Raw genomic sequence first — 23,483 nt, 5'->3', positions numbered from 1 at the left:
GTGTACGTATACTTTCTGAAAAAGCTATTTGCTAAGCAATGTAATCCAATTGTATTGATAATGATTTCATATTAAGTCCGTGTTTTTCCTGACAAGTATACACTCCGTCAGATTCTTGGGATTTCAACAGAATGTTGTTGGTTTTTATTTGAGCTGCCATGTGATTTTAATTGTTTTTCAAGTAGAGAATATGCGATCAAGACTTGAACTCACCTTCTGACGAAGGGTGGCCTCCGAAAACAAAAAAAACGCGTTAAAATTATTGTTACTTGGTATCCGATAGTGAGTCAAACACAGAAACAGAAGCTGACCCGGAAACTAGTGATGAAGATTTGGGAGATTGTACTACTCTGATGCCAGAGAATATATCTTTACCCGAAGTGACGTCAGACAAAGTTGTCCCAGTTGACACATTCCATGTTTTCAAGAACAAATTAACCCAAATGGTAGTGGAACATAAAGCTTGTCTTAAGAGAATGAGAGAAGAAGAACGAGCTGATAACGAGGAGTTTTTTGCTTTAGCAATGTATCAGCAGACAGGCGAGTTTCCTTCTGCGGACAACACAACTAATTATCCCCCTGTCATGCACGATGGCATAAACCTTATGCAGATTCCAGCTGGTGCAAGCGCAGCTAATTTTGGTCGAGACATTGGCTGTGCGAGGTACGGTAAGAACGAAGATTGTCAGTTGCAATCCTTCATCATTGGGGCGCAAAGGCAACGAAAAGACATTCGGACACAATTTCCCGAGGATGAAAGAGAAAAATTTGAGTTAGTTGTACATCGAAAGTGTCCCAAGTTCCCAGCGACAGCTTACAAAGATGCTAGGCGTGCCGCCAACCGAACGGAACTCGATTTCAAGCTGTGATATAATAAAAACAACTCAAATGTTGATTGATCGGGAATAAAATTTTGCAGTAGCTAACGGTTTCCGAGAGGTTTAAATGTTGTGATAGCTATTTGATTTTGTAATGCGTTTCATCCGTGAGAGCTCTTAAGTTTTGAAATTTAAGTTTGCACTCGATTTTGTTTTCAGATTTTCAACTACGCCTTTGAACTCTTGAGTTTTATGCATTAAAAGAAGTGAGAATGTCAAAAAGTTGTACCTAGCCATCAATCTTTTTCTCAGCAGATTATACTTTTCATACAATTTGTCAGATTTGAAAATCAAATGTGCGAATCCTATCATTAGGTTTTTCAGTTTGTTAGTTCTTTTAGTTTGATTTTGTCAGCTGATGGTTTTTGGTCTCACACTTTGCCTCTTTTCAGAAGACAGTTTTTTAGAAATGTTGAAATGCTTATATCTTGCTCAAGCTGATGCACACGTGACCAATGATTTAATATCAGTGCAAGGCGTCCAAGTCGATCCTTTAGTAGAAATGCTTTCGTCCGACGACTATCTGTGAAAACTGGCGAGTGACACTGATCTTAAAAGTTTTGACAGTCTTCGTATTCTGATGCTCGTGCTAACAGTTTTGAAATCAAACTGGACGCTTTTGGTAGTTATGGTTTGTATTACGCAGGGGAGAACGTAATTTTACCAAAAAAACTCCCATCCGGTTAATGTACTGCCGTCCATTGTGGGCTACATCGAGAAAATTCCCAATGATATTTTGTCCAGCTTCAAAGAGATATCAATTTTCAAAAAAACTGATTCATGTTCATTTGATCGAGTAATTTTGGGTGCAACTCGGTTCGCTAATAATTATTGTTGCCCAAATTGTCGCTATATTTTAAGGAATCTGAATTCGCGCCGCTGCATTCAGCTCGAAGTTTTGAAACCCATCAACAAAAACGACGAAATCACGGATTTTTTTGGTGACAAATTTTTTGGCGAGGGAAACCAAGACTGTCTAGTCGTGAATCTTGATTTGCGTGAGCAAAAGGCCACCCCGTTTCAGAGCGTCTCCATCTCACGTCAAAGGCTTGTACTGCGGCCTGTGTCTATTCAGCTTCGACGTAAACCCGTTCTGCGTACCAAGCGGAGGAAGACGTCTCCACAGTCAAAATTCGAGATGAGGCGCTTTCTTTCTAGTAGCTCTTCAGACATTAGCTCAGATGAGACATTGTGCACATCCGAAACTACAACTTCACTAAACTACAAGAATAACTTCAAGGTATCAATCGGAAACGCTGTTTCTTCTCCTAATCGTGACGCTTACTCTAATTAGCCCGCTCTCTCTGTAAGCACGATTGAGGAAAACGCAAATGAATCATCGTCCGCGGACGACTGCGATTTTGGGGTTGAGCAAAGCTGCAGTTCTACAAATCAAAATTTTATGCTCTGCGTTAACGAAATAATTGCTCGACACGGTTTCTCAGATGCTCAAGTCAAAGACTGGCTGAAATTAATGCAAACCGCGTTTCCTGAGAGAAAGTTGCCGGGGTTTAAATCATCGAGGAAGCAAAAATCAGAACATAAGAACTCAGCCCTTATGAACATCAATGTTTGCGGAGATGGTGAGTGCTCTACACTTGACTTCATCGCTGATCTTCTCCGTGTGATCGAAACCATCATTAAAGCAATTTTTGAAAAGTCAACAGCGTGATCATACGAAAGACATTGAAATTCCGCCTACTTTTGGGACAAACAATATTATAACGATATTTCTAGCTATGAATTCCGATGGCGTAAGGATCGTCAATTCAAAAAAGTGGTCACTCTGGCCACTTTGGTTCAGTGTGCTGAATCTCCCTACATTTTTGCGATGTAAATTTGTTAACGTTGTGTTGGCTAAATTGTGGTTTGGTCGCGGCAAACCTGACTGGAATGTAGTTTTTGACCAGATAAGAGTAGCTATTGACACAACACCAACACTCTTGTTCAACGATACTGTTTGGACAGTCAGATTTGAGATAAAATTGCTAATTGTTGACTTGGCTGAAAAAGCTGCGATTCTAAATATGCAGCAATTTAATGCATATTTTGGCTGCACTCTTTGTCTTATCGAATGCCAACCAACTGGCGAAGGAAGCCGAGCTCTTTTTTACCCAAACCAGCGTCATCAGATGCGATCTAAAGAAAATCAAGAGAAGTATTTACGCCTGTTACAACGTGAAGGGTTAACTTCTTTCCGAGGAATTAAGGGACCGTCTGCTCTGTCCCAAGTAATTAACAACTTGCCCTTGTTGGCCGCAGTTGATTATATGCATCAAGTCCTGCTAGGAGTTACAAGATCTCTTCTTAATGTTGTTCGGGATAAAACAAGAAAATCGAACCTTGGAAATATTAAAAGAGCTGTTGATGTAATTCAATTAACGAATGATTCTAAGCGATCACTGCGAAGTATTGAAGAGCTAGAGTATTTCAAAGCAAATGAGTTGAAACTTTGGCTACTCTATATTGGTAACATGTAGTATTGAGTTGAAATATTGTTGACCTGTAGTACAGAGTTGAAACTTTGGCTACTCTATATCGGTGACCTGTAGTATTGAAAGATATAATTTTCAATAATCTGAAAGACAGGTTTCATCTCTTGAGTTATGCTACTCGTTTGCTGCTGTTCTCTAGCATTAACAGAAGCTTAGCCGACGACTTATTCAAACGGTTCCTTTTACTCACTACCGAGGCTTATACAGAAAAAGTTTTCTCTGCCAATATACATTCCTTAAATCATCTTTCATGGCAAGTTGGATGCTATGGTCCTTTGTGGTGTACATCCGCAATTATGTTTGAGTCTGCAAATTATCACTTGAGATGTAAATTCACTGGAACCGTTAATCACCTAAAGCTGCTAGTTGAAAGATATCTACGGAACAAAGCATTAAATCGTGAAACCCCCTGTTATGATCAGCTCCACGACTTGTGCTTCTCTTTCCGCAAACAGAAAGCTTTCAAACGACACCATTTAGCCGCACATGAAGCACCAGAAGACTTGCGCTTTCCTAATGCGCGATTCTACACAAACCTTAAGTTGGAAAATTTTGTTCTAGATTCTGAGTTTCACAGTTCTGCAAAAAACTTCTAAGTATCTTTTGTCTCTGGTGGTGATAAACGCGTAGGTCAAGTTCGTGTTTTTTTCGATCACAATATGCAAGTTGCCGGGGTTTAAATCATCGAGGAAGCAAAAATCAGAACATAAGAACTCAGCCCTTATGAACTCAGTCTATTCTGGTCTTCGATGTAGTGTCTGAGTTTCGACCGATTGAGTCCAGCTCTGAAGTATGCAGTTATTGTCAGGTCAAAAAATCTTCAATTATTTTGACTATCAACCAACAATCAATTTCTGAGAAGTTCTTTTAATAAATTTGAGTCCCAAGCTGTTTTTTGTGCCCATGGTTAACGTTTTCGAGCACGACTAGTTGAAATTTGAATGAGCGCATTTTGAATTCTCTCTGAGTTTACTTTACTTATACTCCAGTTTTGCTTAATAGCTGTTCCGTGATTAAGTTTATGTGTGTAATTGGATTGTTTGAAACTTAATTTTTAATTGATGGTTCCAAAAATGATAGTTGACAAATTTTCATGTTCAGCCAACATCTATTTAAATTAGAACCGTTGGCCCTGAGGTAAATAGAAGTCATTTGAGGGAAAATCTGACAACTTTTTTTCTAATTTAATGTTTTGTACATTCAGTTCGTTACGTTAGAAAAAGTGAAGACATGTTTCTGATTTTGTAATTGTTCGATATATTGCTTTTATTCCTTTAATTCTGTTTTCTAAGTCGACTTCTCAGTTATTTCGATGAAAGCTAAAGTATAATGTTATCTTTGCTAGTTTCAAGAGAACCTGAATATATTTATTTTATTGATTTTGAAATATTTTCTTCACCTAATTCGATTGGTAAAAATTTTACATGTGAAGTCAACATGGCGGCTCTTGATCCTTTCCAACTTTTTCAGAAATTGTTGCTCTAATTGTCCTATATCATTCAAATTGTGTTTGAAAGGTCTGCAAGCAATACTTATTGCCCCTTCTGTTTGGAGGAAATGGAAGAAAACTGTATTTTGCATGAAACGGGTTCGATTGTGCACGCTGCTTGTCCTGGTTGCATCAGAACGTGGCTAACTAATTGCTACAAAAAATTTTTCAGTATGTCCCATATGTCGACAAGAAGTAGCTGTTGTCTACCAAAAGCCCTCTTTTGTGTTGTGTGAAAAATGTTGTGTGAGCTTGAGCCTAAGTTTTTTGTTAATTTGAATACTTTTGACGTGTTATAATTGTGAAAAAAGTGAGAATTGTTTTCCAACACAAAGATATTCACGGAATGGAAAACAATGAACTGAGTTTTTGTTTTTTATTTTGGTTGTCAATAATCCGATCTATGTGATGAAACTTACTATTATAAATTTACGATTAATGGTTTTTTACTTCGATTGAAATTTTGTCAAATGTTTCCCAAATTTTGTTTGGTATTTAAAGAAATTGATATGACCCTCCGGGTCAGGGAGTTATCAACCCTTGCTTACAATTTTTATAGTGTCTCCTATCCATAAGGTTTCTATAACACTGAAAGGCTTCGCTTTGGGTTCTTCAATGTTTCTCAAAATTCTTATCGTATTTCAAAATATGATTTGACTGGGTGAGGAGTAAATCAATAATTTGCCTGCTGTCTTAATGGCGTCTCCTATCTACGAAGCTTTTCAAACACCAAGAAGTTTTGCCTGGAGTTGATTACTTCAAAAAGTAAATGAGAAAAGTGAACTCCAGAAATGCAAACTTTTTCATTTTTTTTCAAGTTTATATTCTTATCAGTTCTCTACTATTGAGTTCAATCGGGTCAAAGTGATAACAGGCCTGCCTTAGGCATAGTATGGCTATGATATGAAGAAAAATACCAGTGGTGATATATAACTTGTGATATATGTAACTTCAAGTTTTGAAATTTGTCTAATGTTTCAAAAAGTCAATCGTGTTTGAATAATATATCAGAACCTAATGGGTCAAGGAGTTTTTCAATGTTACCCATATTATTTTGGAAGCGCTTTCTATCGATAAGGGTGGTAATACAACCCGAGAATTTTATATTGAGTGGATGCTTAAAGAAATTGCTGATTAAAAAAGTTGTATGTCGGAAACGCAGATTTTTCTATTGCTTTTTATGCAAAAATTACTCTCATTTCTTTAATACAAAGTGTAGGCTGCTCAAAGAGATATAACAAGCGTAAATTAGGCCAACGTTGGCCATAAATCAAGAAAAAATTCCATAAGGGATATATAACGTCAAGTTTTGCGATTTCGTCAAATGTTTCTCAACAAGTCAATCTTATTTAAAAAAAGTAATAGGACCTAATGGGTCAAGGAGTTGTTCAAAGTTACCCATACTATTTGGGTGGTGGCTCCTATTCATAAGGATGATAAAACAACCCGAGAATATTCAGTTGAGTTGATGCTTGAAAAAATGTTACATAAAACATGTGTAGGTCGGAAACGCTAATTTTTCTATCGTTTTTTATGTAAAAACTCGTCTCATTTCTTTAATACTAAGTCTAGGCTGCTCAACGAGATATAACAAGCGTACGTTAGGCTAAAGTTGGGCATGAATCAAGCGAATTTTCCATAAGGGATATATAACGTGAAGTTTTGCGATTTCGTCAAATGTTTCTCAAAAGGTCAATAGTGTTTAAAAAATAAAATAGGACCCAATGGGTCAAGGAGTTGTTCAAAGTTACCCATACTATTCTTGTAGTGCCTTCTATTCATATGGATGGAAAAACAATCCGAGAATCTTCAATTGAGTTGATGCTTGAAAAAATGTTACATAAAACATGTGTAGGTCGGAAACGCTAATTTTTCTGTCGTTTTTTATGTAAAAACTCGTCTCATTTCTTTAATACTAAGTCTAGGCTGCTCAAAGAGATATAACAAGCGTACGTTAGGCTAAAGTTGGGCATGAATCAAGCAAATTTTCCATAAGGGATATATAACGTCAAGTTTTGCGATTTCGTCAAATGTTTCTCAACAAGTCAATCTTATTTAAAAAAAATAATAGGACCTAATGGGTCAAGGAGTTGTTCAAAGTTACCCATACTATTTGGGTGGTGGCTCCTATTCATAAGGATGATAAAACAACCCGAGAATATTCAGTTGAGTTGATGCTTGAAAAAATGTTACATAAAACATGTGTAGGTCGGAAACGCTAATTTTTCTATCGTTTTTTATGTAAAAACTCGTCTCATTTCTTTAATACTAAGTCTAGGCTGCTCAAAGAGATATAACAAGCGTACGTTAGGCTAAAGTTGGGCATGAATCAAGCAAATTTTCCATAAGGGATATATAACGTGAAGTTTTGCGATTTCGTCAAATGTTTCTCAAAAGGTCAATAGTGTTTAAAAAATAAAATAGGACCCAATGGGTCAAGGAGTTGTTCAAAGTTACCCATACTATTCTTGTAGTGCCTTCTATTCATATGGATGGTAAAACAATCCGAGAATCTTCAATTGAGTTGATGCTTGAAAAAATGTTACATAAAACATGTGTAGGTCGGAAACGCTAATTTTTCTGTCGTTTTTTATGTAAAAACTCGTCTCATTTCTTTAATACTAAGTCTAGGCTGCTCAAAGAGATATAACAAGCGTACGTTAGGCTAAAGTTGGGCATGAATCAAGCAAATTTTCCATAAGCGATATATAAGGTGAAGTTTTGCGATTTCGTCAAATGCTTCTCAGAAGGTCAATAGTGCTTAAAAAATATAATAGGACCTAATGGGTCAAGGAGTTGTTCAATGTTACCCATACTGTTCTGGTAGTGCCTTCTATCCAAAAGGATGGTAAAACAACCCGAGAAATTTCAATTAAGTTGATGATTGAAAAAATGTTACATAAGACATGTGTAGGTCGGAAACGCTAATTTTTCTATCGTTTTTTGTGTAAAAATTCGTCTCATTTCTTTAATACTAAGTCTAGGCTGCTCAAAGATATATAACAAGCGTACGTTAGGCTAAAGTTGGACATGAATCAAGCAAATTTTCTATAAGGGATATATAACGTCAAGTTTTGCGATTTCGTCAAATGTTTCTCAAAAGGTCAATCGTGTTAAAAAAAATAATAGGACCTAATGGGTCAAGGACTTGTTCAATGTTACCCATACTGTTCTGGTAGTGCCTTCTATCAATAAGGATGGTAAAACAACCCGAGAACTTTCAATTGAGTTGATGCTTGAAACAATGTTACATAAAACAGGTGTAGGTCGGAAACGCTAATTTTTCTACAGTTTTTTATGTAAAAATTCGTCTCATTTCTTTACTACTAAGTCTAGGCTGCTCAAAGTAAAATAACAAGCTTGTGTTAGACTGTTGTTTGCCATGAGTCTAGAAAATTTCCCAGAAGTGGTATATAACATCGATTTTTGCGATTTCGTCCAATGTTTCTCAAAAAGTCAATCGTATTTAAAAAATGCAATAGGACCTAATGGGTCAAGGAGTTGTTCAATGTTACCCATACTGTTCTGGTAGTGCCTTCTATTCATATGGATGGTAAAACAAACCGGGAAGTTTCAATTGAGTTGATGCTTGGAAAAATACTAAATAAATTAGGTGTAGGTCGAAAACGCGAATTTTTTGATGGTTTTTTATGTAAAAATTAATTTCATTTTTTTAATACTAAGTCTAGACTGCTCAAAGTTGTTGAACAAGCGTTTGCTATGCTGTCGTTTACTATGAATAAATAAAATAGTCCGTAAGAGATATATAACTTCGAGTTTTGAAATTTGTCTAATGTTTCTCAAAAAGTCAATCGTATTTGAAAAAATGTATCAGAACCTAATGGGTCGAGGAGTTTTTCGATGTTACCCATATTATTTTGGAAGCGCTTTCTATCGATAAGGGTGGTAAAACAACCCGAGAATTTTATATTGAGTGGATGCTTAAAAAAATTGTTGATTAAAAAAAGTTGTATGTCGGAAAGGCAGATTTTTCTATTGCTTTTTATGCAAAAATTACTCTCATTTCTTTAATACAAAGTGTAGGCTGCTCAAGGAGATATAACAAGCGTAAGTTAGGCTAAAGTTGGCCATGAATCAAGAAAAATTTCCATAAGGGATATATAATGTCAAGTTTTGCGATTTCGTCAAATGTTTCTCAACAAGTCAATCTTATTTAAAAAAAATAATAGGACCTAATGGGTCAAGGAGTTGTTCAAGGTTACCCATACTATTTGGGTAGTGGCTCCTATTCATAAGGATGATAAAACAACCCGAGAATATTCAGTTGAGTTGATGCTTGAAAAAATGTTACATAAAACATGTGTAGGTCGGAAACGCTAATTTTTCTATCGTTTTTTATGTAAAAACTCGTCTCATTTCTTTAATACTAAGTCTAGGCTGCTCAAAGAGATATAACAAGCGTACGTTAGGCTAAAGTTGGGCACGAATCAAGCAAATTTTCCATAAGCGATATATAACGTGAAGTTTTGCGATTTCGTCAAATGTTTCTCATAAGATCAATAGTGTTTAAAAAATAAAATAGGACCCAATGGGTCAAGGAGTTGTTCAAAGTTACCCATACTATTCTTGTAGTGCCTTCTATTCATATGGATGGTAAAACAATCCGAGAATCTTCAATTGAGTTGATGCTTGAAAAAATGTTACATAAAACATGTGTAGGTCGGAAACGCTAATTTTTCTATCGTTTTTTATGTAAAAACTCGTCTCATTTCTTTAATACTAAGTCTAGGCTGCTCAAAGAGGTATAACAAGCGTATGTTAGGCTAAAGTTGGGCATGAATCAAGCAAATTTTCCATAAGGGAAATATAACGTGAAGTTTTGCGATTTCGTCAAATGCTTCTCAAAAGGTCAATAGTGTTTAAAAAATATAATAGGACCTAATGGGTCAAGGAGTTGTTCAATGTTACCCATACTGTTCTGGCAGTGCCTTCTATCCAAAAAGATGGTAAAACAACCCGAGAATTTTCAATTGAGTTGATGCTTGAAAAAATGTTACATAAAACATGTGTAGGTCGGAAACGCTAATTTTTCTACAGTTTTTTATGTAAAAATTTGTCTCATTTCTTTACTACTAAATCTAGGCTGCTCAAAGTAAAATAACAAGCTTGTGTTAGACTGTTGTTGGCCATGAGTCAAAAAAATTTCCCAGAAGTGGTATATAACATCGATTTTTGCGATTTCGTCCAATGTCTCTCAAAAAGTCAATCGTATTTAAAAAATGCAATAGGACCTAATGGGTCAAGGAGTTGTTCAATGTTACCCATACTGTTCTGGTAGTGCCTTCTATTCATATGGATGGTAAAACAACCCGGGAATTTTCAATTGAGTTGATGCTTGGAAAAATACTAAATAAATTAGGTGTAGGTCGGAAACGCGAATTTTTTGATGGATTTTTATGTAAAAATTAATTTCATTTCTTTAATACTAAGTCTAGACTGCTCAAAGTTGTTGAACAAGCGTTTGCTAGGCTTTGGTTTACTATGAATAAATAAAATTGTCCGTAAGAGGTATATAACTTCGAGTTTTGCGATTTCGTCCAATGTTTCTCAAAAAGTCAATCGTATTTAAAAAATGCATTTGGACCTAATGGGTCATGGAGTTGTTCAAAGTTAGCCATATTTTTTTGGTAGTGCCTCCTATCAATTAGGATGGTACAATAATCCGAGAATTGTCAATTGAGTCGATCTTTTAAAAGTTGTTACATAAAACTGATGTATGTCAGAAACGCGAATTTTTTTTTATAGTTTTTCATTTAAAAATTACTCTCATTTTTTTAATACTGAGTCTAGACTGCTCAAAGTTGTTGAACAAGCGTTTGTTAGGCTGTCGTTTGTTATGAACCAAAAAAATTGTCCGTAAGAGGTATATAATTTCGAGTTTCGTGATTTCGTCCAATGTTTCTCAAAAAGTCAATCGTATTTAAAAAATGCAATAGGATCTAATGGGTCGTGGAGTTGTTCAATAATAGCCATACTTTTTTGGTAGTTCCTCTTATCCATTAGGATGGTACAAAAACCCGAGAACTGTCATTTGAGTCGATCTATTAAAAGTTGTTACATGAAGCAGATGTCTGTCAGAAACGCGAATTTTTTGATAGTTTTTCATTTAAAAATTACTTTCATTTCTTTAATACTAAGTCTAGACTGCTCAAAGTTGTTAAACAAGCTTTTGTTAGTCTGACGTTTGCCATGAATCAACAAAATTTGCCATAAGTGGTATATAACTTCGAGTTTTGTGATTTCGTCCAATGTTTCTCAAAAAGTCAACAGTATTTAAAAAATGCAATAGGATCTAATGGGTCATGGAGTTGTTCAATGTTAGCCATACTTTGTTGGTAGTTCCTCCTATCCATTAGGATGGTACAGAAACCCGAGAATTGTCATTTGAGTCGATATTTTAAAAGTTGTTACATAAAACAGATGTCTGTCAGAAACGCGAATTTTTTGATAGGTTTTCATTTAAAAATTATTCTTATTTCTTTAATACTAAGTCTAGACTGCTCAAAGTTGTTAAACAAGCGTTTGTTAGGCTGACGTTTGCCATGAATCAATAAAATTTTCTATATTCGGTATATGCCTTCCAGTTTTCCGATTTCGTCCAATGTTTCTAAAAAAGTCCATCGTATTTAAAAAATGTAATAAGACCTTCTGGGCCAATTAGTTGTTGAATGTTACCCATAATGTTTTGGCAGTGCCTTCCACCCATAAAGATTGTAAGGCACCAGGTTTTTTTGTTTGGGAGCTTCGTTTAAGTTTTGGGGGCTAAAATGTTTTTAAAAAAACGATTTTCTGTTAAATGTCAATCCCTTTGTGCCTTTACAGGCACCTTCTCAAATGTGCTGTAATTTAATTGTGCTTTGCTTCTTTGTTTCTGTGATGTGCTATAATATTCCTGGCCTATCCGGGATTTTAGATTTTAGCTATATATATCATGTCTTGGAAAAAAAGAGCCTCCATTTTTGCTTATTCTGCAAGAAAAACCGTCAAAACTGTTTTTCCTTGTGGTTTAAGAAGCTCATGAGGACTCACGAAAAACCAAGACTCTTTAAATGCCTCATTTCTGTTGTTATGGAGAAGTAGTAATCATAGAAATTCCATATTATCTAGAAGTTGTAGTCATAAAACTTCCATTTATGGAGTAGTTGTAGTCATAGAACTTCCATTTTTGAAAAACTTTTAGCGATAAAACTTTCATTTATGACGAAGTCGTAGTCCTACCAAATTCTTACGACTTTTTGAATGTATGAAGTCGATGCTCCATAATATGAAAGTTCCCTGACTAAAAATTTTTGTCAACCCGGGTTAAGCCTAATACTTGTGATAACTCAGTCATTTAATTTTTTAGTCAGATGAAACATTATTAGAGTATACACTCTAGTAAGTAAATTGTGATCTCAAGATGACGCTTGAAATGATAGCTCAATGTAAGAGAGAATAGCAGGACTCTCGCAGTGTGGATCAGTCGGCTCAGTGGAAAGCACTAGATTGAAATCAATTAAATTATTGTGGTGTTCCTACCAACAGAGGTCCCAAAATTTACTCTCACTATAATGGTGTTGACATAGTATCAACATGACAAGTTAGCAGCTGCTCTAATAAACCTAAACTCTTGTAATAGTTACGGTTCATACCTGAATATATTAGGGAAAAAAGGACTCACCAAGAAAAAGCTCTGAAAGATTCTTCAGCCCCAAAGTTTTTTATTAAAAAATATTCTGATCAGTTTTTAGCACGTTCATGTCTATATCTGAAACTTCGAGGAGTATAAGTGATTGTCAACGAAGTTTTTATCCCTTAATGGAACCCTAAACCCTTATTTTTTGCTATATTGTATAACTGAGTTAACTTAATTATTATATAGCATAGCTCTATAAATTCGAACGCTTACCGTCAAGGCCAGTACTTGTTTGCTTCACCTCGCATTACATAAAACATTTGACATTGATTAGGTGCCAAACCTACTTTAAACGCTTATGTTTATTTGAATGATCAGGACAATAGAATAATTTATATGTTCAAATCAGAATTGATTTATTTAATTTTGGATTGCAACGAACATATGCTGTGTATTTTGGACCCATAACAGTGCAACTACAATTTTACTCTTTTTTACACTTAGAGGAATCTGAGAAAGAGCTTTCCGACCGAATTCACAAACTCCTAAAAGTTTTTTTTTGGAATCGGAAGAACAACGATGACCAACCATTTTTCTTTGCATTATTTGACTCTTTAATGCTCTTCCCAGATGTATTACGATAAGTTATGGGTACCCGGACTTGAGTCTCAGAGCACTTCAGTGCTGAAACAGCACTTTTCAAGTGTAAACACTTAATTCAGTTCTGCAACATTGCATAAACAGAATATTTTAAGTTTCATTACGTGCAGTTCTTCTTCATTATGATTATATTGAGGTCATGGAGTTAGCCCAGACTAAATTTACTCTGTAAAGTCTGAAAATTACTCATACCCCAAAATTATGTCTGAGCAGAGTAATGTCATACGTTTGTAGATTATAACTGGTAATTACTGTAGTAGTATACACGTTATTTATATAAAAGCTAGTTTGTAGGCAAGTACCACAAAGCCCATTTAGCTTAGTGGTTACGACTAGCTACGCAAATTAAGAGTTACAAGTACGCACGCGGAAGTTCGAATCGCATATATATCAAACGTTGTTGGCGGCAGTTAAGCTGAGCATATTATTTTTCATGCAATAAATTTTACTCAAAAATCAAGGCCCGTGTAAATTGGGACATGAACAGAGTACTGGCCACCCTAAAAAACAGAATTTCTCTATACTGATTCAGCGCTGACTTACTCTGCCACCAACCTCCGGGTAATTAAGGTGACAAAAAGGACCAAATTGTCCGCATTAATTGGTAATGGCGCTTTAAATTGCAATGCTCCCCAGCCTTTTGAAGAAGATTGCCATAATTTTGCTAATTGTTCCGACCCCTCTTGAGGGGGAGGAACTATATACTCAAATGGGTTTTTTTTTGTTCGGACAGTTTTGGCCGATCGATATATTAATCGTAGAGAGTTGTGAATTGTATCATTAGAAAGCCCGTCCAGCGTGGAATATGGAATTAAAAAGATTTTTTAAATTTTCGTTTTTATAGGGAGTTATCGAGGTTTAATGTTTTAAGAATATTAGAAGTAATTTTTCTGTTTTTATTCACATTTTCGTTATTTTTGACCTAATTCTGGTCTGTTTTACTATAATTTGTAAAAAAATTCTTAACTCTAGCGTTATTAATTTTATCTCTAAAGATAGGGGAGAGTTGCTGAATTGTTCAATCCGAGTTTTTTGGCTGGAATTTATGCCAAATTTTTCAAAATTCAGACTTTTTTCGTCAAAAAATAGCATTTCAGCCGACTTGCTTTAAATTTCCTGGAAGTAGACACACGAAAACTGCGGCCATATTCATTTTAAGCTCAGAAAAAGCTTTAGTAGTCTTCTGGAATTACAATGATGCCAATTTGTTGCAAATTTAAAACAATTTTTTGCAAATTTAAAGGTATAACTATACAAAATGCATTATTTTTTTGACAACCTGAAAAATTTTGTATGAAAAATTCTTGTCCGTTATTTACATAAAAAACTTTCACATAGCGGAAATATTCTGAAAAAAGGTCGCGCCTCGTTGAAATCTAAAATAAATATCGCAAGGATGCATGGTGAGATCGAGATCAGCCCAGATGTTGCTGCGCGTCTAACAAAAAACTCAATTGTTGAAATGGTTACAAAGTATATCTTCTTTGTAACCATTTCAACAATTGAGTTTTTTGTTAGACGCGCAGCAACATCTGGGCTGATCTCGATCTCACCATGCATCCTTGCGAGATTTATTTTAGATTTCAACGAGGCGCGACCTTTTTTCAGAATATTTCCGCTATGTGAAAGTTTTTTATGTAAATAACGGACAAGAATTTCAAATCAGGGCTCAATTATTAACGAAAACTACTTACAATAAACGAGAACCGACCAGATTATATTATGGTTTCAGAGTTAAGCTCAAGGTTTTTATGGCTTTGACCAATTGCTTTCGTAAGAATTTAGTGTTTTGCTTTCCTTTCTTATACTTTTTGTAGCCCAATGACTTAGTGTTCCAATCAAAGCTCCAGTTGGCTTTTTGAAGGTATAAAAAGACCTAAACATTTTTTTCAGTTGTTATCTAATGTCCGTTATGACTTTGAATATATTTGTTTGAGAAAACATCTGTGATTTTTAGAACTTTGCGAATATTTTATAATATTTCTCCCAACTTTGCGCGCATTCTCAGTAAAAACAGGTGGAACCCGACTCCCCTGAGTAATAATTTAATGTTGGTAACGGTTTCATATTCAATTAAGGTGATAAAAAGGACCAAATTGTCCGCATTAAATGGCAATGGTGCTTTAATTTGCAATGCTCCCCAACCTTTTGAAGAATATTGCCATAGATTTGCTAATTGTTCCAACCACACTTGAGGGGGAGCAACTATATACTCAAATGGGTTTTTTTTCTTCAGACAGTTTTGGCCGATCGATATATTAATCGTAGAGAGTTGTGAATTGTATCATTAGAAAGCCCATCCAGCGTGGAATATGGAATTAAAAAGATTTTTAAATTTTTGTTTTTATAGGGAGTTATCGAGGTTTAATGTTTTAAGAATATTAGAAGTAATTTTTCTGTTTTTATTCACATTTTCGTTATTTTTGACCTAATTTCGGTCTGTTTTATTACAATTTGTTAAAATTCTTAACTCTAGTGTTATTAATTTTATCTCTAAAGATAGGGGAGAGTTGCTGAATTGTTCAATCCGAGTTTTTTGGCTGGAGTTTATGCCAAATTTTTCAAAATTCAGACTTTTTTCGTCAAAAAAATAGCATTTTAGCCCACTTGCTTTAAATTTCCTGGAAGTAGACACCCGAAAACTGCGGCCATATTCATTTTAAGCTCAGAAAAAGCTTTAGTAGTCTTCTGGAATTAGAATGATGCCAATTTGTTGCAAATTTAAAACAATTTTTTGCAAATTTTAAGGTATAATTATACAAAATGCATTATTTTTTTTGAAAAACTGAAAAATTTTGTATGAAAAAGATTTATTTTGCAACCATTTCAACAATTGAGTTTTTTGTTAGACGCGCAGCAACATCTGGGCTGATCTCGATCTCACCATGCATCCTTACGATTTTTTTTTAGATTTCAACGAGGCGCGACCTTTTTTTTTGAAATATTTCCGCAATGTAAAAGTTTTTTATGTAAATTACGGACAAGAATTTCAAATCAGGGCTCAATTATTGACAAAAACTAATTACAATAAACGAGAACCGACCAGATTATATTATGGTTTCAGAGTTAGGCTCATGGTTTTTATGGCTTTGACCAATTGCTTTCGTAAGAATTTAGTGTTTTGCTTTCCTTTCTTATACTTTTTGTAGCCCAATGACTTAGTGTTCCAATCAAAGCTCCAGTTGGCTTTTAGAAGGTATAAAAGGGCGGTTGTTGGTAACGGTTTTATTTTTAACTAATGGTTTCTTTATTCTGGTACTACGCGTTTTCTTTTTTTTTCATTTTTGATCGTAATTGTATATTTTATGAGTTCATTTTGCTTCCTTGTCGAATGATGACATTATTGACAAATCTAGTTAAAACAAAGCAAAGTTAGGACATTTCACAACGTTTGAAAAAGGAGTAACCGGATATGTTAATTGTTTTTTTTTTAATATTTTATGCTTTTTTGGGCTGAGTAACAGTTTTCTCGCAAAACATTGTTTTTTTGCCAATTTTTGCCTTTCTTTTTGTTGCTGTACGTTATATATCCAATAAAAGTGGATCTTAGTTGCTTCCCCAGGACTTATAACTCAACCTAGTAAAAAATTGCACCCTATAGCTGTTTGACATATTTAACAAAAAAGATTTTTTCTTATGTCTCATTTTTGCTCTTATTTTCGTCACCATGTAATTCAACCTCTTTCATTAGAAGTCTCAATCATCTTTGTCGATTGAAGCATTTTTTCGCGCTGGGTTATATGTTGTGACTGATTGCTCGACCATTTCAATTTAAAAAAGTTTTCGAGATTTCTATACTGTTCAATTTTTGGGTTTCTTTTTGTTGTCATGTCTAAGTTGTCTATAAAGAAGACTCGTTGATGTTATGATGAGGTGAAAATGGTAGTTTACAGTTCTTGCAGGAAACATCTGATAATTAGAGTGCCTTGGACAGTGTCATGTCGTAAAATTGTTTGAAATTTTGCCTTCTTTATGTTTTTACTATTTTGTTGGGTCGAGAATTAGTCTCATTATGAACAGGCCCAATTGGCTTTCTGTTGTGTTGAAATTTAATCCATCGCTTTTTGTTGAACTCCTAAGTCTGTTATAACGTTTCGAAATTTTTCTTTTCACAAACAAATTTGGTATTTCGAGCTTCGTCTTTTTTAAGTAGTTTTTCGACCGAATTGTAGCTCAGTCTCTGTAAACACAGGTCACAACGCGTTTCCAGTGGTCTATAATTTAAATTTTATAACAATTATAGCTTCAAACATTTGTTTCACGGCTTTGTTACTACTGTTACTACCAGATTTCATAAAAATTTAGATTTTAATATATTTGTACATTTCAAAATTTTTTTGGTTTCGAAATTTTGCGCAATCAAACATTTGATAATGACATGACTCAATTGCTTCCTATGAAGATTTATATGAAAATTTTATAGATTTCAGTTGAAATCTAATGACATTAATAACTCTGAAATTAATTGTTTTCAAAAATGTAAAAATATTTTTGAACTTCGCACCTATTTGCTCTTTTTTGTCGACCTGTTAACCAGTCGCATTCGGGACAGATCCCATACCTTTTCTAATGAAATATAGGTTAAATCGTTTTGGTTATTTTTTATCTGATGCGAGTTTGCTTTTGTTATGATTTTTTTAATTATAGACATCGAGTTTTGGTCGTAAATAATATTTGTTGTTTATTTTTTTTATTCTCCTATCTAGTAGTCCTATTATCAACAACGTTTATCGGCCCTATAGCGTTTTGTATCTCATTGGTTGTTTATTGAACGATGTGTGTGTTTTGAAAGTTTTCTATCTCTTCATCATTTGGTAGCCAATTAAGTCAAGAATGTGGATGAGCGGGGTCGGAGCATTATGTGCGTAGGCACATTACCGAGCCTCCTTGTTATTATTGGTATTCACACTTATATATCTGTGTCCTAATTGCAAGGCCTAAACGAAGTATTATCAATAGAAATTCTTATTTATCAATCAACTAAAAGCCTCATCCTGTTTTAATATTAAAAGTTTATGTAAGTATTAAATTATATACTAAATTCAGAGGATCGAAAGGGTGAAAGATAGTAGAGCTAAGTAAGATGGCCGTGAGATCGATTCCAATGGGTGACAATTGAAAACTGTGGAATGTACAGGAAGAGTAAAAGTATCGCAAGATACACTCACGTGCGATATAAACAAAATTTAATCTTTAAGGCTACACTTTAGTTTCAATTTCAGTTTCTATTCCAGCTTAAAAATCATAGCATGTCTTAAATGTTTTCTTTGTTAGTTCACTGAAGTTTCGCTTAATATTATTCGCCAATCGTGTGACTATTTTTGAGTATGGTCTAATCCATTGATTGCTCTCCAAGAATTTACTATGACCAATCGATCGATATATTTGGACTTCAACCACGAATTTTGGATACGATTTTCGATTTAGTGTGTTGATTTCTTTAAAGAGGCGATCAAAACAATCACGTTGTACTGTTAGATGACAGCAGACATCTAACAAAATTAACGATTACATTTCAAACTTAGCAAAAAAACGAATATAAGTATATCTATGTTTGACTGCTTTCTTTGTCACATGTATAAATGCGTACCAAATGATCTGCTGTCGAATGAGAACCAGTTGAATGACCTCCAGACATTCTGGACCAGATCAGTCCAAGTGTCAATGTCCTGCTGCTGCTCTTTTCGATTGCTCTGCTGTGAGTTGAACCAGTAACCATGCAGACAAAAAGTATCACTGAAACACAAAAACAGACGTTCTATTAAAACCACAAAGTTGCAAATGCACCACGTAAAAATGTAAAATTTCTAGCAACAATTTGCAACTCAAGTAGTTTAAACGGATGAGTGGTTCGAATTTGATCTCGTAATTTCCATGGAATTTAATAATTTTAATTTATTAATCATAGACTAAATCTGTACCCTTATTTACACTGCCCCGTTGTAAATTATCCTAATTTGTTATCTAATTCTTACCCGAAGTTCAGTGTTCTTTTCTATCTAGTGTGCCATAAAAAGATGCGCATCAATACTTGCAACTTGTACATCAGTTCTTGACCATGGTATTTAGGGCTTTTTTCAAGGTTTGGTAAATTAAGTTTGGAAAGTTTTGGTCAGATATCGACTCAGTGAGAAAAAAGATATTACCGTAGTTTTCTGTCGCCCTAACTTTGAAAATATAGAATCGTCGAAAATGGATATATGAGCACAGTTTGGACTGAACACTTTCTTAAAGAGTCTTAAAATTTTATAACCCCGAAAGTAAAAAAAATGAGCAAAAAATCACCATTGGAACTTGATGTGATGAAATTTTTTGTGAGATTTATATAAAATGAACACACACTGAATGTTGATTGTACACTGAAGGTTTGTTGTATAAGATCTGCAACTCCGACCCTATCGACCCATGAGAAGATATTTTCATGAAAAGAAGGGCTTGACCGTTTTCATCTATGTATATGTGTATTTATCTATGTTCATCCGTGTATGGACTCATGAAAAGACTTTGAATATAATTTAGGTAAATATTCGACCGTGTAATTTGGGTCAATATCATCCCCTTGATTTTTTGGGTCCCTTGATAAAGTCTAGATCTCGACTAGCGTAAGGTCGATCCACAGTCTTTTCAAATTCTCAATGGGTAGTGCCTTCCTTCCAGATTCAACGGAAGTTGACCAAGGTTTTTTCACTAGTCTACCTTTCAACAAGGGAGATGGTGTTCAAAAGTGTCTGCATAGTTTTACCTGAGATTGTAGCAGAACTTGCCAGCCCCGTATCTGTCACCTTCGTCTGGCAAAATGAACTCGAGGGTCTTCCAGTCAGGACCGCCTCTTACTCCTCCCCTGACAATGCACCATGATGATGCAAAAAGGGTTATTAGAAGAGCTGAAGCATGTGTTAGAGGATTCAAATAGTCATTTGAAGAAAAATTAGAAACTAGACTGGGAAATTTAGTGGTTCAAAATTAGTGTACCGGTCAATTATCAGTATAATTGCTCATAAACATGTAATAGCGGTTGCTCGGATAGCAAATGACATCTGATAATTATCTTAAAGAAAAACAAGGAGGCTCGGTATTCTGCGTTTCACATTTTTCACTTAATTGTTTACCAATTGAAGAAGAGATTTAAAAAATAAACATATCGTTCAACAAACTACTAAATGATTAGAGCAACTAACATTAGAGGGCCCATGAGACCGGTCAATAATATGACTACCAGAGAAGACGGCGATAAAATTAAATAATTACAAATATTAATTACGACCAAGAAATCTCGCTGTCCATTTTTGAAACCATTAATAACGAAATAAAAATGGCAGCAGATAAAAATTATACCAAAGAAGGTTAATCTGTACTTCATTAGAAAAAATATGGGACTTTTCCGCAATGCCACATGGTAACAAGTCGACAAGAAATGAGCAAAACAGCAAAGTTTAATAAAAGGTTGCTTTTTTTGAAAAGAATTAATGTCAAACTGATTAGAAAAATGATGCATCAACCGAAATCATGGAGAGATTCGGTCATTCTCCAAAAACAAAATTAACGAGATCTCTCAATAGCGACGAAAAGGACACAAAATTGTAAAATACGAAAAAGAAGACGAAAATCAGAACAAAAAGGGATAAGTTTAAGAAAACTTTTACTTTTTTGAAAAAAATATTCTAAAAGTCAATAAAACCATTAGCTATATACTGATATCAGTTATTAGGTTCTTTTATATATCCATTGTTGGCCATTGAGACCTCTTTTTTACTCAATATTTCGCACACGAGAACAAAAATGAACAAACACAAGGCAAAAATGAAACAAAAACTATAACAAAGTCTGCAAGAGAACGGTGTCGCAGCCCTTAAAACAGTATGCTATGAAAGTAAAAATTATGTTCAATTACGGATGTTGAAACGTTTTGTTTTTCAGTAAGAATTTAAAATGACGTGACAATTAACAAAAAAAACAGCAAAAATGGGCAATTATGGTGATAAAGAACAATTTTTTGTATGGAAATTCGTAGTACCAAAGACAAGAAGATAATTTTCTAAACAAAAAATCCACCACAAAGATTAGTGTATATCCTATATGAAAGGAAGTTTGACCTGTTTCTACTGAGAGTAAGGCAAATGTTGACAGATATAAGATAAAATTGACAACTTCAAAAAATTAATGACATTTTTTAAAACAATTATAATCAATGTCATAAGACACCTTAGCTAACAACCGAATGAATTTCTCAGAATCACTCAGACTTTATAAAGAAGCCATTTGGATTTTTGAATGGATAGACATAGCAATCAGACATCAAAAATATCAACAATTGAAGAGATATTAGATAACAACCGAATGCATTGTAGAGATTCGCCTACATCTAAAGAATAAGGCATTTGGATCTTTGATTGGTTTGAATCGGTAATCAAACAGCCAAAGAATAACAATTCGAGGCAAAACTCACGAACTCAGTTGAAGCTTGAAAAAACTCTTCTTCAGAGCCATGAAAACCTGAATTAGATTCGCTGGAAACATACTGTGGTTACAGTTGACCTTACTTTTACGTGAATGGGAGCTGTCATTAATGGAGCCGTGGTTTGAAAATTTTGTCAGTAATCAACAGTAAAAAACAATAAAAGCAAAAAATTTTTTTTTAAAAAAGGCAGCAACAAAATAAAAGTTAATTTTAAGAATCCATGATGATATCAAACCATCCTTGATTTTGGCGCGCGTCCGACAAACCACCCAACCTCTTGAATTGTTTGCAAATTAGACAAATTGTTGAGTGAGATATTTCAAAAATCAGAAAAACAATGATGCATTTTGTATAATTATCGAGTTAAATTTTCAAAAAGACACGGCAAAATTTTAATTCCAGAAGACCGTTGCAGAGCGCTGGATTTCAACTAGCTCTCTTTTAATGTTTACGGAGATTGTGTGATCGTTTTCAAATAAGCATATTTTTTAGCAAAGTTGAGCAAAATTTCAGCGAAAAGTATGAAAAATTTGAATAAAAACTCGAATACTAACAAAACTTTAATCCTCGATACCTCCCTCTAAAAAACGAAATTCGAAGAAAATGTATCCATAGTTCTATATTCTAGGATGTACGTGGTTTTTAATGATACCACCCATAAATCTCTACGATGAATATATCGATCGGCCAAATTTTACGGAACAAAAGAACCCATTCGAGTATATAGTTCCTCCCTCCCCCACTAAAGTGGGAGTCGGAACAGTTATGTCTACAGATCCAGTTTTGCGACATTATTAATACAATAAATAAATTGTAATTAATTGTCCGTTCCTAACAGTCAAATTAACAACAAGTTTTTATAGATTGTCAAATTCGAATGACAGGAACTTTCAAGTTCGAACGATGCATCGCCTTGCAAGTGTTTCTTCCAAAAATTTCAAGTTCGTATAAATAAATCAGCCGACTTACAAGACACTTCAATATGAAACGTCAGAATTAAAAGTCTCTTTACTTTATCCCTGCAATTATAGAACTTTATCGCAAGAACTTCCTGGCAGAAACTCACAAGGCGATGCATTACCTTGCAATTTTTTCTGCCAACTCTTTCAATTTCTCACAAGCTCCCATCAACCCGATTGCAAAAGGGCTTCGTGAGTTGGTCATTTGCAAAAATAGGTAACAGTTTTGTCAACTTACCTCATATTGTTTTGTGTCTGTCGTACGGTGATAGATACCTTTCTTGTATCTACACTCGTACTTTAATCTATGTATGTCTGAATGCTCCATTTGAAGGGCGAATGCCTATTTAGTTCATTTTGTTGCTAACTTCTTACTAACTTCCTCCCACTTTGCAAGTAATGTCTGTTCATGCTGTCTAATGATTTCATACTGTAAACAAATCTAATTTTACTTCCCGGATGTTTGATCAAATGTTGAACAAATCCATTTCTTCATTTTGTTTAACTCTAGTTGTCACTCTTCCCATTTTCAGCGCTATCGCTTAGTTGAATTAAATCTTTGTCAAACGCTTCTCAATTGAACTAACTAAATAGAAATCAACCATTCGCGACGCGATTGCCTAATCGCAACGTAATCGACAAAAAGTAGATAACACATTCGCCATTCGCGACGCAATTGCCACTTTCTATTTGGATAATACCAATCGCAACACAATTGACCCAACTCACATTGATCGAGTATAACATGGCGCAGTCAGCAGCGGACTCAAAGAAAACTCCACTGCACATAGAAGCCTTTTGGGAGAAACCCACAGCAACACCCACTCTAACGTGGGACAAATGGACACAAAATTGGAAACTTGCTCTTCTCGCCAAGGCAGGAATACAACTTGACACTCTCTTAGATG

The 23,483-nt window shown here is 34.7% G+C and overlaps 1 protein-coding gene across 1 annotated transcript in view; it reads right to left on the bottom strand.

The window, feature by feature from the left end:
- Positions 1-22,818, bottom strand: part of LOC142336590 (uncharacterized) — a 56,813-nt gene extending 33,995 nt beyond the window's left edge. The window contains exons 1-3 of the mRNA XM_075385500.1: positions 22,814-22,818; positions 19,901-20,098; positions 18,749-18,894 (exon numbers count right to left, since the gene is read on the bottom strand). Of these exons, the coding sequence (XP_075241615.1) occupies positions 18,749-18,894; positions 19,901-20,098; positions 22,814-22,818 (349 nt within the window). The remainder of the gene's footprint in view (positions 1-18,748; positions 18,895-19,900; positions 20,099-22,813) is intronic.
- Positions 22,819-23,483: the final 665 nt, after the last annotated feature.

The sequence above is a fragment of the Convolutriloba macropyga genome, chromosome 3, assembly GCF_964194025.1.
Source record: "Convolutriloba macropyga chromosome 3, txConMacr16.3, whole genome shotgun sequence".
Lineage (NCBI taxonomy): Eukaryota > Metazoa > Xenacoelomorpha > Acoela > Convolutidae > Convolutriloba > Convolutriloba macropyga.
Note: the sequence above shows the minus strand (reverse complement) of the source record. Positions and strands in the feature narration are given on the sequence as shown.